The 15,309-nt window shown below is 40.4% G+C and overlaps 1 protein-coding gene across 2 annotated transcripts in view; it reads left to right on the forward strand.

Annotated features, from left to right (window-relative positions):
* LOC136825682 (putative N-acetylated-alpha-linked acidic dipeptidase) overlaps positions 1-15,309 on the forward strand; it is a 35,337-nt gene that overhangs the window by 249 nt on the left and 19,779 nt on the right. Inside the window, exons 1-2 of one of the 2 annotated variants that reach the window (XM_067082387.1) lie at positions 7,024-7,191; positions 14,238-14,367. In XM_067082387.1, coding sequence (XP_066938488.1) covers positions 7,101-7,191; positions 14,238-14,367 — 221 coding nt within the window. In that variant the 5' untranslated portion in view covers positions 7,024-7,100. Of the gene's footprint in view, positions 1-7,023; positions 7,192-14,237; positions 14,368-15,309 lie in introns of those variants that run through there. The other variant, XM_067082386.1, reaches the window with a different exon arrangement.

The following is a 15,309-nucleotide window of genomic DNA, read 5'->3' on the forward strand; positions in this document are numbered from 1 at the left end:
CACTTTAAAATGGGTTAGGATGCGGCAGACCACCTTTCACTCGAAAGCTCTCGAAAGGAGTTCGTGGAGTGCTTCTTCGTGCGTTTGTTTGCGGCATAACTTTGCATTATTGTACCGGTATACAAGCATATATCAATGCACGCATACTTTTTCACCCTATTTGGGAAACAGAATTCGTATAAATATGAGTAAATGACGTCTTTTTCCATCGACATTTTTACTATTAAGATATTTGTGGATAGTGAGTCTAGGGAGAAGATTCGTGTGTAACACCTACTTGGATTAATCCCAACTTTCACTCATCCCTCGCGAACTGCATGTCAAGGATTTATATCTTATTAGCCTCATTCCATGTGACTTTCCACTTCCAGTACAGTTTAGACTCGTTCTTGCTTCTTCAAGTTGCAGGCTCATCCCTCGCCACTTCCATTTGTAGGATTTGCGAAAGTTTTTAGACTCGTGTGAGTTCTGTGTAGGCTGTTGGATGTGTAATGCTTTTAAACTTCCTCCGTTGGACCTTCGTTTATTATTCCTCGCAACTTCAGTTTGTAGGGTTTGCATTCTTTAGACTCATTCCTTGCAACTTCCATTTTTAGGATTTCTTTCTTTAGACTCATTCCTGCAACTTCGGTTTGTGTGATTTGCATTCTTTAGTCTCATCCATTCAGATCCTATTTGTAGAATTTGCATTCTTTGGATATTCTTGCAACTTCAGTTTGTAGGATTTGCAGTTGGTAGACTCATTCCTTGCAACTTCAGTTTGTAGGATTTGCATTCTTTAGTCTGAGTCCATGAAGATTCTATTTTTAGGATTTGCATTCTTTTAGACTCATTCCTTGCAATTTCAATTTGTAGGATATGCATTCTTTAATCTCATTCCATGCAGATTGTGTTTTTAGGATTTGCATTCTTTAGACTCATTCCTTGCAACTTCAGTTTGTAGGGTTTGCATTCTTTAGACTCATTCCTTGCAACTTCAGTTTGTAGGGTGTGCATTCTTTATTCACATTTCATGCAAAGCCTATTAGTAGGATGTGCACTCTTTAGATTCATTCCTTGCAACTTCAGTTTGTAGGGTTTGCATTCTTTAGACTCATTCTTTGCAACTTCAGTTTGCAGGATTTGCATTCTTTAGCCTCATTCCATGCAAATTCTATTTGTAGGATGTGCATTCTATAGACTCATTCTTTGCCACTTCAGGTTGTAGGGTTTGCATTCGTTAGACTCATTCCTTGCAACGTCAATTTGTAGGATTTGCATTCTTTAGTCTTATTCCTTGCAGCTTCTGTTTGTAGGCTTTGCATATTCTAAAACTTGATCAATGTAAGAACTGACTACTTCCTCGTGACTTCCTTTTGTGGTATGTATATGATTTTTTAGACTTATTCTTTGCAACTTTCATGTACGGAAATGAATGCTTTTAGACCTATTTGTCATGGCTCCATATTCGTAATTTGCTTGTTTCAAGAATCATTCCTTAGACTTTCCGTCAATAGGATGTGCAGATTTTGTATTCAGTCCTTGCGACTTCCATTTGTAAGATTTACTTATATTAAACACATTGTTACTACTCCCTTTTGCAGTACTTGATCTGCTAGACTCATTCCGTGTGAATCCCAAATATAGAGTTTATATGCTTTTTAAAGACTCGTTGTGAATTCCGTTTGCAGGATGTGCGTGTTCTTAGACTCCCTGGAACTCTTCGTTATAGTATATCCTTGTATTTAAACTTATTTCGTACCACTTCATTTTTGCAGTCATTGAGGTCTTGTGTGGAGAGAGAGAGAGAGAGAGCTTTTTTCAAATAAGTGTAATTTCAAGTAGCACTGGGCCAACTCTCTCTCTCTCTCTCTCTCTCTCTCTCTCTCTCTCTCTCTCTCTCTCTCTCTCTCTCTCTCTCTCTCTCTATATATATATATATATATATATATATATATTATTGATAAGTACACTGCTCAAAATTGTGCGCACATCATGATCTTGATTGGTCGATAGAGGTATAGTAGAATTGACACAAGTAGTGAGAGAGAACAACGAGCATTGCTCTCTCTGTCTCTCTCTCTCTCTCTCTCTCTCTCTCTCTCTCTCTCTCTCTCTCACACACACACACATTCAAAATCAAGCTTATAATTGATTTACCTAATTTCAACACTCACTTCTTAATACTTTTTACTCTGTGGTAGCAAAGCATGCTTGCGCTAACGGTACGTTCATAAAGTGAATGGCATATTTAAAAATAACAGTGGAGATGGAACACGTCTGATGAAGAAACTTACCCTGAAAATCAGAGAACAAGTGTAAGAATGTTGAATATACCATTCAATTCCATAACTATTTTTGAAGAGCTGAGTTACTCTCGTTTAAAAATGTTCAGAAGATATCGTGTTCTTAAATAATTCATGATGTCAGAACCTCACTTTGTCATGCAACGTATACAGAATGTAAAAAGCAATTTTTATTATTTTTGTTACACTGATGACATTTTCAATTCCATATTTATACAGTATTTCATAGCGTACTCTCTTCCAATATTTCGGATGGGAAAATCCAACTTTAACGGGAGAGAGAGAGAGAGAGAGAGAGAGAGAGAGAGAGAGAAAGAGAGAGAGAGAGAGAGAAAGAGAGAGAGAGAGAGCAAACGCCATGCTGTAGTCTGCCATTCCATATGTCCACTCACCAACGTAGGTTTTTGGTAGATTTGTCATTAGCACAGCTCACTGTTGATTGGCTGAAATCAGTGTTTCCGATATCGCAAGCCTGTCGTGATAAAAGGCAAACTATTCCTTCACTAATGCATCTGAATGCTAATATATACAACGAACCCTCACGCCTTTTGATTTATTTCGAAAGTATAAAGATGCAAGAACATGAAAGTCGAACTTGGATCAAATAGTTTACGTCTACCTACGGCAATCTAACACAAACGAACGATGAGATTTCAGTACTTATGCTCTGTCTTCGTTGAAGGTAAATAAAGACATTTGGCTATGCTAGTGCTGATAAAAGACATTTTGGATCATGTCAAGATTAGCGAACCCACTCACATCAGGGTTCGCTATTCTTTGCAAGATTATTGGGTTCGCTATTCTTTACATGGGAATAATCGGGTTCGCTGTTCTAGACACGAACACTTCGGTACCAGACATTTGATCCCCCAGGGGGCTAGTACTAAACAAGGCGAAATGTATTTGACCCCCCGGGCTAGTACTAAACACGTCGAAACAGCGTAGATGAATCACTGTTTCGCCGTGTTTAGTACTAGCCCTCATGTGGAATTGGAGTTCGGACCGGAAAGGGTTGGCCATTCTTTACATGGGGATCATTGGGTTCGCTGTTCCTGACATGGAGATGTTGGGTTCGCTAATCTTGACATGACCCGACATTTTAATTCCTTGCAAGTGAATTACCTGAACAGGGTAATACTGGAAGTAGAATGAACCACTGGTATCTATGAAGCTGTCTGGGAAAGGGGAAAGGAGCAACCACCTCAACATTGCTTTTGGTAGGAGGGTGGAAAATTTCAGTTGTTTGGCTTATCTACGGGTCACCTCCGAGGCGCTAGTACTAAACATGGCGGAAGCTCAGTGGGACGCCGTGTTTAGTACTAGTCCCTCGGGGATCAAAGATATCGTTTATTATTATAATTTGTCGACCACACAGTATAGAAATGGGTGTACATAATACTTTGCCTCGGAGGTGACGCGTAGATAGAAGCCTAAGTAGCTCAGTTTCAGTTTATGCATGGCATGGTACTGGGGTTTTCTCTTTAGATTACTTTACATATTTATATATTTTTCTTGAGCATTCAGATCATTATAACAGCTCAGTGACTGAGCAATTTCAAGAGTATTTTACCAAATAGCTTGTCGAGCAAAAGTTTGAAATCCCACTTGAGGTCCCGGCATCCATTGCGCGTTGATAACATATGAACAGCATAAAAGGCTAGCCTAGACCTACATTTTAAATGTAACGCACGGGAACGATACTTACAGAGAATGAATAAATAAAGGTTACAATAAGAAGGTAATTTTGACTGATATGACAGTGTGCTGAAAAGAAGACCAGTAAAATCAAGTAGTTGACGAATAGGCCTATCTTTTGCTTTAATCATGCTTCGTGGTCTAAAGGTCAACATCAGGAAAGGTTATTTTTCCAGTTTAGAGATGTGGATATAACTTTGGTAACAATAAAGCTATTTTCATAACGGATGTGGATATAGCTTTGGTATCATAATAGAGCTATTTTCATAACGGATGTGGATATTACTTTGGTATCATAAGAAAGCTATTTTTATATTCATGTAATGGAATTATACATTGAATAAATTTTGAATGGTAAGGAAATCTTGTGATCTGAACAGTTTGTAGGCATAGGTCTACGTGTAGCCTGGGCTATACCAGTGAGATAAAACATAATTATTGAAAGTCCATCGTTCGTTTGTTTGATATTTTTTATACAAGCTCGTCTTTCGATACAAATCCGCATATTTATGAACTGTATAAGAAGGTATAAGGGTTCTTTGAGTACATAAACATTCAAACATATTACTGAAGAAATGTAATTTTTACCACAATAAGCCAACGATATCGGAAACACTGATTGTCAGTCAAGCACGAGCTACATATGCGTGTTGCCACATCTTCACTCATGGGTGGACAGATGAGATGAAACCGACTATAGGCTAGTAAGCTTTCATTTTTCATTGGATATAATTATTATTTCGAAATAAAATTAAGGTGCAGGAGAGTGATGGAAGAACTCAACATGTGAACAAATATTTTTTGCGCAGTATTTTTGAGCGCATCTTATCGTTTGCAACCCTTGAAAAACCCTTTTCAAGGTTTCATAAATTATTTTTCTTAGTAATGAGACAATAAAAAGATCGGACTGTCATTCTAAATGAGGATTTTTCTCACATAGAAAAGAATGCTATCACAACTTTAAGTTCGCGCCGTTGACTTCGGTTTTACTTAGAAAAACGTCATCTTAGCCTGAACTTTAGGGTCATGGGCAGTCTTGTATTTGTCCCGAGCCGAAGACAATGTAGAACAGACCTTTCTGCCTCTTCTGGAAAGAAATGTTTAGTAGGAAAAGGAAATACATTTAATAAAAAAGAAAATGATCCACTCAGGCCTGAGGGAGGTAACTGTGTATTAAAAGCAAATTACCACTTTTTTATACTTCACATTAGTGAATTTGTTCTGCAAGTCATGTTAGTGTGATTTCTTAATATGCGGAATACAAAAAATTACAATTTTATTGAAGATAGGCTGTACAGGCACAAGTGGTACCCGTAGTTGACCTGTATGGTCATGCGTCATGTGTTGTCCATCATCGGTATGGTAACAACGTTTCCATAATTATTTTAGATCTGTTTATATGATAACTGTTATTGCTGTGGCTCCATCGAATACTATTACCTCTTATATTGTGCGTACAAATAATCTTCAAGTACGCCTTCTTTGACTAGGATCAGCGTCCGTTACCCAGGCAGTCGTGACGTCATCGAGACATATATATATATATATATATATATATATATATATATATATATATATATATATATATATATATATATATATATATTAATGGGTTCGGAGGTATTTGCGACATACAAATTCTTGCAAGGTGCAGTGGTTTTGCAGGTGGAACTAAGAACTTGGGTGTTTGATGAGATGGCGCTTGTCGCAGCATTGCTAGGCTCATTCTGTGCAATTCAGCAGTAACCATCTGTGACCTGAACTTTGTTCGCACAGCGCCCGGATACTGTGACATGAGAAGCGGAGGTTAGCATCAGCATAGATTGTTCTAGAAGCCTGGGGTCCGATTCTGGTCCGATTTCTGTGTGTTAAACGGAAAGGTACATTCGTGCGTGCATTGTGAAAATCGCATGGCGTGATCCTCTCTTGTGAAAGGGGAGGCATTCGGTTGTGAAAAGCGATAGCTGAAGGACGTGCCCAGGACACGCAGGGAATTGGAATTCCCATTCGCTGGAGAGTGAGTAGAAACTTAGAAAAATCACTAACCTTTACAGACCTGATTATTTTAGTGAGTATTCCTTTGTCATTATTGAACATTTATCTAATGTGTTTGTAAACTGGGTAAACTTTGGCAGAAAGTTTCAATGGAACCATAAATAAATTGGGGTGTCACGCATCTGCATAGACATGCCTGTAACATAGCCATGTGGGAAGTGGGAGTTAATTCCCACACATTGTGTTCCCTTACAGTGGTTTAGTTTGTTCCTTTTGGGATAAAGCTTAATTGGGATTAATTATCTAATGCATAATTTCATTTACTTGTTAGTTTTGCATAATAAACTTTATTTTTGTGGGATGGGTTTCATTTGTTTTACATCCGTATTTTAGTGGTTGGTTTGTGAGAGAGAGAGAGAGAGAGAGAGAGAGAGAGAGAGAGAGGGAGGCATGAAAGAGAGCATCTGGGAGAGAGAGAGAAAGATGCTCTGCTTCAGTCATTGTCTACCAATCTTTGCATATATATATATATATATATATATATATATATATATATATATATATATATATATATATATATATATATACACACACATAAACACATGTATATATATATATTTTTTTTTCATTGAATAAAGAGGGTTTGTATAATTTACGTGCACTGATTAAATATTCTAATACAGACATTAAATCAGTCACAAATCTTAGTAAGATACTAATTTCTGAAGCCAACGAAATAACAATAGGCTTATATAGTAGTAACTAGGATGCTCAGAAAAGATAACATTTATGAAATGAAGTCACAATTCCGAGAAACAGACGCATTAACTGGATATAACTACTGCATTTACTATATGTACATTCTCATTGCGAAGTTTTTTACGGCACTTCAAGTAAGAGTTAACAAAAATGACCGTACAACTGCTGGTTGATATTCGAATATCCTCTTTATAAGTAGTTCGGTCTTTCGGTTGCTCTTGAGTTTGTTTATGTCTTTGGCATGTAGAAAAATTGAGATTAATTTATCGGTCTTGGAAAGTTTAGTCGACTTTGTGGTGCTGTGGTGGGTTAAGTTTGAAGAGTCGTAGCAGAGCGGGATCAAGGTACTCTTATTTGCCGCTGAAAATGCCGAGGTCAGGTGCATGTGACGCATGTGACTTGAATAGAACGATTCCACTTTGGCGGATGTTGTCATTTCTCCTGGGTATTGCCCTAGGTAAGGACGGAACATGAACCACTTTGTCGTGCTTTGATTTCTTTTTGGGGTTGTATTACCAGTGAATAACAACTTTTTTCTTTCTTATGGGAAGAGTTTAAGAGACGAAAACTAGTTTTTCCTTTAAGTTTTATGGACTTGGAACTTAACTCCCGTGAGAATAGTTTATAGATGATGGAACTTTGGTTTTTCTTCTGTTTGAGCCATTGCGCCAAGTAGTTTTTCCTTTTATTGGTAAAATAAGAGGAGTAAAACTGCTAGTCCCTAGCTTTCGGACGTTGCTTTCCAAGATGAATAAATATTGCTTCCCTGTAACGGTCTGTACAAGATGTTCTTGCCCCGGGTTGAACTGCGGCAAGTGCAAGCGCCGAGTTCGTAGACCATCGTTATAAAAAATGCACAGTTATAGTTGATCCCGAGTTGAAGTCTATAACGTATATTCATTGGATGAGCTTTATGAGAAGCCTAAATATTTTTAAAATCATCACGTGGTCCACCGTGGAAGTAACTAAACTGTGTTAGCATCGTCCATTCGGCCCTTAGCTGTACCGACTTAATTAGCCTTTTACTTGACCTCTATTCCCTTTTTCTTTCCTCCGTCTTACCGTCTCTCCTCTCTATTACTTCTTAGTGCAACTGTGGGAGTTTCTCTCGGTTTCATCTTTAGGCACTCGGACGTCATCTAGTTTATTTTCTGGATTTCTTTTATCTTGCTGTCCAACCACTCTTTTTTACTGTCTGAATCGTCGAATGGCTGAAAGTGCTCCTGCATGGCTTTTAGCCATCGGGCTTCCCTAGAACAAGAGCCCGTGCCAGCACAAAACTGGCTTAATCTAAAACGAACGAACGCTCTATAGCCTAAATTTCAAAATTCATTCATTCAGTTAATATCATTTTGGAGGCCCTCGGGTGGTCCATTCATCCTACCCCATTTTTTCCAGTTTAAAAGTTTTCTAGATTATTATTATTATTATTATTATTATTATTATTATTATTATTATTATTATTATTATTATTATTATTATTATTCAGTAGATGAAACCTTTCAAATGGAGCAAGCCCACAGGGGCCAATTGACTTGAAATTCAAGCTTCCCAAGAATATGGTGTTCATTAGGAAGAATCAAGAGGAAGTAAAATGAAATACAGAGAGAAGAGATCCCACTTATCAAAAAAGAAAAAAAGTTAATAAATAGATAAAGTATTAAATTGAAAGAATAATATTAGGGTAGTAATGCATTGCATTTTCGCTTGAACTTCTGAAGTTCCAGTCGCATGACATCCTCTGGGAGGCTGTTCCACAGTCCAACGGTGTGGGGAATAAAGAACCTCTGGAACTGAGAAGTTCGACAGCGAGGTCATTTACTGCATATTAGTGCTGCTGTTCAGCGAATCCGGTTGCTCTTGGCAGACAAAGGAGTTCTGGGATCAGTAGTGAATGTGAAAGATCTCTGTTAATAGTGCAGCAGATTGCTGTAAAAATCGTTCAGATAGTGAAACAAGCATGAAATTTGGCACAAACATTCCTAAGACTACGCTCTCTTAGAAAAGGGCGCTGGCCACCTGAAAATCCAAGATGGCGGCTATTTTTCAAAATGGCCGCCATCTATGTTGAGATTCACTGGTTTGGGAGCATGTATTGATGGAATATGCCAGTTTTTTTAAACCTCGACTTTTAGGTTATAAAAATGTTCCATACCACACATTTTATTGAAAACCTTACTAAATGAATTGTAACCAAGATGGCGTACAAAATGGTTGCCATAAAAGTTTTTTTCTATCCACAGCGCTAGCAGACATAGAGACCAACTGTTTTTATTTAATGGTATATTCATGTGATCAGACAGTTTAACTAATATGCTATTTTCAACTGAAATAGTAATGGTATGGTCACATACAACATTGTGTCTAAGACTGTAACCATAAAAAGAAAAGAAGAGAAATACGGACTAAACGAACCAATCTATGTATAGGTCTCTCAACCTACACCTTTGAAAAATTCGAGGATAAGAAGGTAGGCATAGCATGACACGTTGGATGCTCAAGCCAGATTATCTACTGAAGAGAGGGCAATATTTATCTAGACTTCACATTTGCAAGTGCACAGAGCTGTGCAGGAAGACCAGCTTGTAGCACTTGCACCTTTCCCGACAGCCTGCTTTGCATCCACATTTGTAAGCTGTTGGCAACTCTTGGCTAAGGGCGAGTTGGTTGTCCAGAGGACTTGCCATGCTTCACCAGACTTTTGCCATCCCCACTCAGCAGGGTTCTCTGGCTGTGGCTGACACTGGGTGGCCTGCCCCCACACACAACCAGCCTGGTACGCAGCACGCTTGGTGTGTTGGAGGAGAGCTCCCCTGGTTGGTGGAATGGCCTCATATGCCCTTTGTTTTCTGGCAAACATATCAAGTCTAGCCTCATCCACAGTGCCAGCAGTGCTGGATCTTTCATACATAAGTATGACAAACCTCTCCAGGACCTTCAGGTCACTCTCTTCCACTCTGAGAGGGTAGTGACTCAGTTTGAGAACACAGTGGAGGCCTCTGGAAAAGATGTTCCATGTCTGCCAGGCGGTCTTCTTGCCCTTGCTCGGAAGGCTGACACTGTATCACAGCCTGTGAACGCATGGAAGAAGAGCATGCCATTCACCTTCTCCTGGCCCAGAGAGTTGCACAGGTCATGCACGGCAATCCAGCGCAGGCTCTGGCCTTGGCCAAATGCCACCCATAGCTTCTCTAGCCCTAGATTGTGGAGAGTGGAGAAAGCACTGACTGCAACGACAAGAACATCTGTGTCATTTGCTTTAACCGTGATGGTCTTGGCTCCATGTTCTGTGGCATATTTGGCATGGAGAAAGATGCGGGTGTCAGCTTCTCATGAGAGCACTTTTCCAGTCCCTGAAGACTAGCCTCATGAGTGCTGAGGACAGCAGACCCTTTCGTGGCAATGACAACATTTGTGGCAGACATCTGGGCAACTTTGTCTGCCAGGAACTGGAACAACTCTGTCTTGTTGGCATCGTGTCTTAGGAAATTGCGCCCAGTTGGATGGAATTGTGTTCTTGTCTGTCACCTTGCGCCTTCCTCCTTGACCACGTTGGAGCCTGGTCTCAGCTTTGAGGCTGGATGTATTGTATACATCAAATACAAGATGTGATGATGTGTACTTGCTGCTATAGGATTGTATCACAGGCAAGAAGTCGCAAAGTGCATAGCCCTCAAAGGTCTTTTCCTTTCTTTGGTGGCAAGGCATGGACCAAAGCTGATCCATCTACAATGATGACATCAGTCTTTGGTTCTTTGTCTTCTAGTGTAACATGACTCTCCAGGACCGAGGTCAGCTGAGACTTTGACATGTGTACAGCCTACCACCCTCACTAAGGGAAGCTGGGAATGTTTGATTCTCGTGCTGGAAGAATTCCTGCAGATCACATTCACGGCTCTGACAGGATATAAATAGCTTTGAGAAAAGCTGGCAATCCTCCTTCAGAAGTTTCTGCTTGACTGTTCTACAGGAGCAGCTTCTTGCCTGAAGAAGTCAGTTCTGTTCTTCTTTATCGGCTCATAGAAGGAGACTGCATTGTTTGCCAAAGAGTCTGAAAACTTCTGAAATTTAGTGCGGCCTCTGTCAAGGTGTGTCTGTAGAAGTTCTGCTGAGCTGGGGTGGGCAATGTCTTTGTTGTCAATGGAATACAGATCCTGGCTCTCTTCCTGAAAAGGACTTCCCAAGTGTTGCAAAAGCCAATGACAGCTTGCTGACTCTCTCCAAGAATGTCTTCTGCGCATGAGGTGTTTGTTCATGGTGTGTTGTCTGCTCATTAGACTCCTTACTTTGAACCTCTGTTTCGTATGCAGACACCAAGCGGATGATCTCTGGGCCAGCCACCATCCATCTTCTGAGTGCTGACGGATCTTCAGTCAGCCCAATGGCTCCGCCATCAGCCTTTATAAAGGCATTGGTCTGCTCATGAGCTTGGTCAAGAGCCATTGCTGAGAACTGGCGACTGGTCTTGTGCACAACAAAGTTGCCAGCCTTGAACTCCTTGTGCAACTCTGGGTGTGAACTCTCTAGGTAAGCATGTCCCTGAGGTGAATAGGCAGCCAACGAGCATAGTTTGTATTATTGTTGGAAAAGAAGTAGGGTATCAGCTCATGCAATGCCTGGCAGTAGAGGACAAAATTGGCCTCACGGAAGGACCTGATCAGTAGGAATATCACAAGTTCCATAGACAACACCATGTGCCAGAAGTGGAACTGTGGACTCTGCTGTCTTCGAAGGTCACACCACTCCTCAAACTCTAATGCCTGCTCATTGTTGTTTGCTTTCTCAGCACAGTAGTCAGCGTATGCTGTCCTCAGGAGTTTGTACAAACTAGAGGCTGTAACCTGGTGCATCTGCCGTGTCCTGGTTACACTTGCAGCTGACAGGAAGGATTCTGCAGTTCCAGATGAAGCAACTCCTGCCTCCACCAGAGCTCCTGTCCAACCACTGCCATGAAGAAGAGTACCAAGAGATGTCATTGCTGCCATCTCAATGTGCAGACCACCAAACATTACCAGATACTTGTCTTCGCCATACTGATCAGGCCACTGCCACTGCACCTGCTTTGCTACGGCATAGATTGGCTGATCAGCTGTGATTATGGGTATCTGGCCAGGGTTCAGAAAATCAGTGACATCCTGCACTTTCTGCATCACGTGTTTGATCGTAGCAACAGAATGAGCCTGATCACGCAGGAGAGGAAGCAATGAAGTTATGGTTACTTCAAATTCTGGGCTTCTCTTCATTGAAGCGTGATGAGCTGACCACGTCAGATTCACTGCATCATCTATTTCCTGGGTGACTATGACCTTGTCTAGCCACTGATACTCCAGTGCAAGCTGTGGCCCCAAGATATCTGTGGGTGGCTTTGGTATTGCAGTGTTTGGTGGCACAGGGTTCTTTGTTTGAAAGGAAGCTGGTGAGATGTTTGTGAATGTCTATTCAGGTGCGGCTATCTAACTATAGCTGGTCTGGGGCTGTTAGAAAGCATTTGGGACACTAAACTAAACTATACTACAACTACTAGTCTAAGACTACAGGATTAGTAAAGCTGGATTAGCTGGCACTGAACCCCATGCTGAGTTACACAGCAGTGATGTCACCAGTGTGCCCTGGTTGTGTGCAGACATACACTCTTTTACATTTATTAATTTTCCTTCAAAATTGATGAGTTATTCGAAAGAGATGGCCTCATTAGGATCTAAAACCACAGAAACCAAGATCCATGCTTAAAACGATAATTGTTGAACGGGCATTATTTCTCATTATAATTATTGTTTCTACCTTTTCTTGGCAGCCATATAGCCCCCATATTTAAAGGTAAACTGTACTGGGAAGCTACAGAAACATAATATTCACAAGAAATAGTATGGAAGAGTTTTTTACCATATTGCTAGAAGCAAATACATGCCATTCTAGTGAAAAATTAGCCAAAATCTGTCGATACTGGCCGCCATCTTGGAATTTGGCCGCCATATTAAATTTTTGCGTGGCCAGCGCCCTTTTCTGATAGAGGGAACTTTAAAGAGCACTTGTGCAAAATTTCATGCTTGTTTCACTATCTGAACGATTCTTATGAAATATGCAATTATCTGCTGCACTATAAAAGGCCTGTTATATCTGAAGCGGCTGAAGTCATGCTTCTAATAGTTGTAGTTTTACGGATTGATCTTCGAAATGGCTCATCTCTGTTTACTTTGGAAGGTCATATCGGTCCTCTTTAGGTATGTCTGGCGGGACTTGTGTTTTTTTATTACTCCTCAAGTGCCTTTTCTTCGTTCCAAATTATTGCATAGTTTCTTTGGCAGTGTGTCGGAAAAGGGAATTTGAAAAGATATCAGCTGACAAGAGAAAAATGTATTGTGTGTAACGTATGGAATGTAACACTATCTATCTTTCTTTAATGAAAATAGGCTAATGTGGGTGGTGCGTTCTTGCGCTCTTTTCTTAAAATAGCCCCAGTATCTTTGTTGTAGGCCTATCAGTCAAGCCTATACTTTATCGTTAGGACTAGCCTACAGCCCGATAATCCTGGCTGTTAGGTTTACAGCTCGATGATTGTTTGAGGACTATACCTCGATAATTGTCTAAGTGAAGTCTAAAAGAAAGCGACAAATACGGCCGATAAACGCATGATATGATAATATCCGCTCATGATAACAGCTCTGGTAACGCGAGTGATTATCAGCGATATAGACTGCCTAAGGTCATTTTCAAGTGCCTGACATCGCGGAACTCCCACCCACCCCAAATTTTGTTAAAGATGTCATGTTCTATGCTGTTTTAATGATGTTTTGAGGAAGCATTAAAATCCTCACTCTGGTTTTATTTTGGAGGCCCTCCTCTTGGCCTTCTTTAAGTTAATCAGCATCCCCCCATCCGATTTTTTTCCAGTATTCGTGAATAACTGGTACTTCTATGTCAGGTCAAAGGTAATATTCTTAAATGAAAAGACGTATATTGGTGGGATACTTGGAATTCGGGGAAAATGACCAGGGACGGCCAAGGACTGGAAAGAATGTAATTAGTATTTTTTTGTTTAATTGACATCGAATGAAGTCGTTGCTGACGACCGGAACGGTGAAGAACTGGAATGGGCACCGACGGGCTACTGTTGAAGACTGATGAATGCAACTGGTCGACCTGGGGCTGGCGGCGCTGCTTTGACTCATAAAACTCACAGCAAAGACCCTCTAAAAGAAAAATGGGGTCACACTGTTCAACAACAGTTTATCTTTTCCCTGCTGTCAAGCTTAGGAATTTTCTTCATGCTTTGGCCCCTTAAATACGAGATACAGATAAAATTGTGGCATCTGTCTTTCATAGTTTTTTAATAACTTTCATCACTTGAACACGCATCTATTTTCATACGTAGCATACAGCTAAACTGTAACAATCGTAGTTTACAGACATCTTGAATAAGCTTGTGACATTCAAAATAGACGAGTTGTTATGTAATGCCTCTTAAACTGTAACTAAATCAGCTTTTTTTACTCTTCATTACAGTGGTCGCGGTGGTGACTTTCTCGGAGAGAGAGAAGAGGTTCGAAGAAGCAAAGAAGGTGGTGCCAATACAAGAACTAGAAGAGTACATCATCAACAACATCAATCCTGACAATATCAGAAATTATCTTAGGTAAGGCTTTATTTTTTTATGGGTTGCGATGAGTTGAAGTATACCTTAGTTTAACCAGACCACTGAGCTGATTAACAGCTCTCCTAGGGCTGGCCCGAAGGATTAGATTTATTTTACGTGGCTAAGAACCAACTGGTTACCTAGCTTAAGTATACCTTAGTTTAACCAGACCACTGAGCTGATTAACAGCTCTCCTAGGGCTGGCCCGAAGGATTAGACTTATTTTACGTGGCTAAGAACCAACTGGTTACATAGCAACGGGACCTATAGCTTATTGTGGAATCCGAACCACATTATACCGAGAAATGAATTTCTATCACCAGAAATAAATTCCTCTAATTCTTCATTTGCCGGTCGGAGATTCGAACTCTGGGCCAACAGCATGCTAGCCGAGAGCTCTAACCACCCCTCCAATGAAGGTTACCTAGTAACGGGACCTACAGCTTACTGTGGAATCCGAACCACATTATGACGAGAAATTAATTTCTATCACCAGAAATAGATTCCTCTTATTCTTCATTGGCCGGTCGGAGAGTCGAACTCTGGGCTAACAGCGTGCTAGCCGAGAGCTCTACCGACCTCTCTAATGAAGAACTATGGGTTGCGATGTTTGGAGAGCAGCGACTAACGAATATTCCCGAAGTATCTCTTCAGAAAACACAGTTTGTGATTGTCTTCTCCAAGAGAACTGCAACTGGCCAGTTGCAGATTGGTGCACACATGCAACTTTCACTAGAAATTTGGTGCAGTGCATTATAGTTTGCCAAGTCGCTGCCTTCCAGGCCAAAATTTCAACTTAGTGATTCTGACAAGGACTCTACAGTAGACTCCGTGAATGAATCAGGTTAAGGGGACCCTAACTGTAGACTTAAGGACTTAGCATCAATATAGACCTGTGTATTTTATGTCCTTGCACCTTACTTTTTTCTTTAAAAATTTTTT

This window comes from Macrobrachium rosenbergii, chromosome 39 (genome assembly GCF_040412425.1).
Source record: "Macrobrachium rosenbergii isolate ZJJX-2024 chromosome 39, ASM4041242v1, whole genome shotgun sequence".
Lineage (NCBI taxonomy): Eukaryota > Metazoa > Arthropoda > Malacostraca > Decapoda > Palaemonidae > Macrobrachium > Macrobrachium rosenbergii.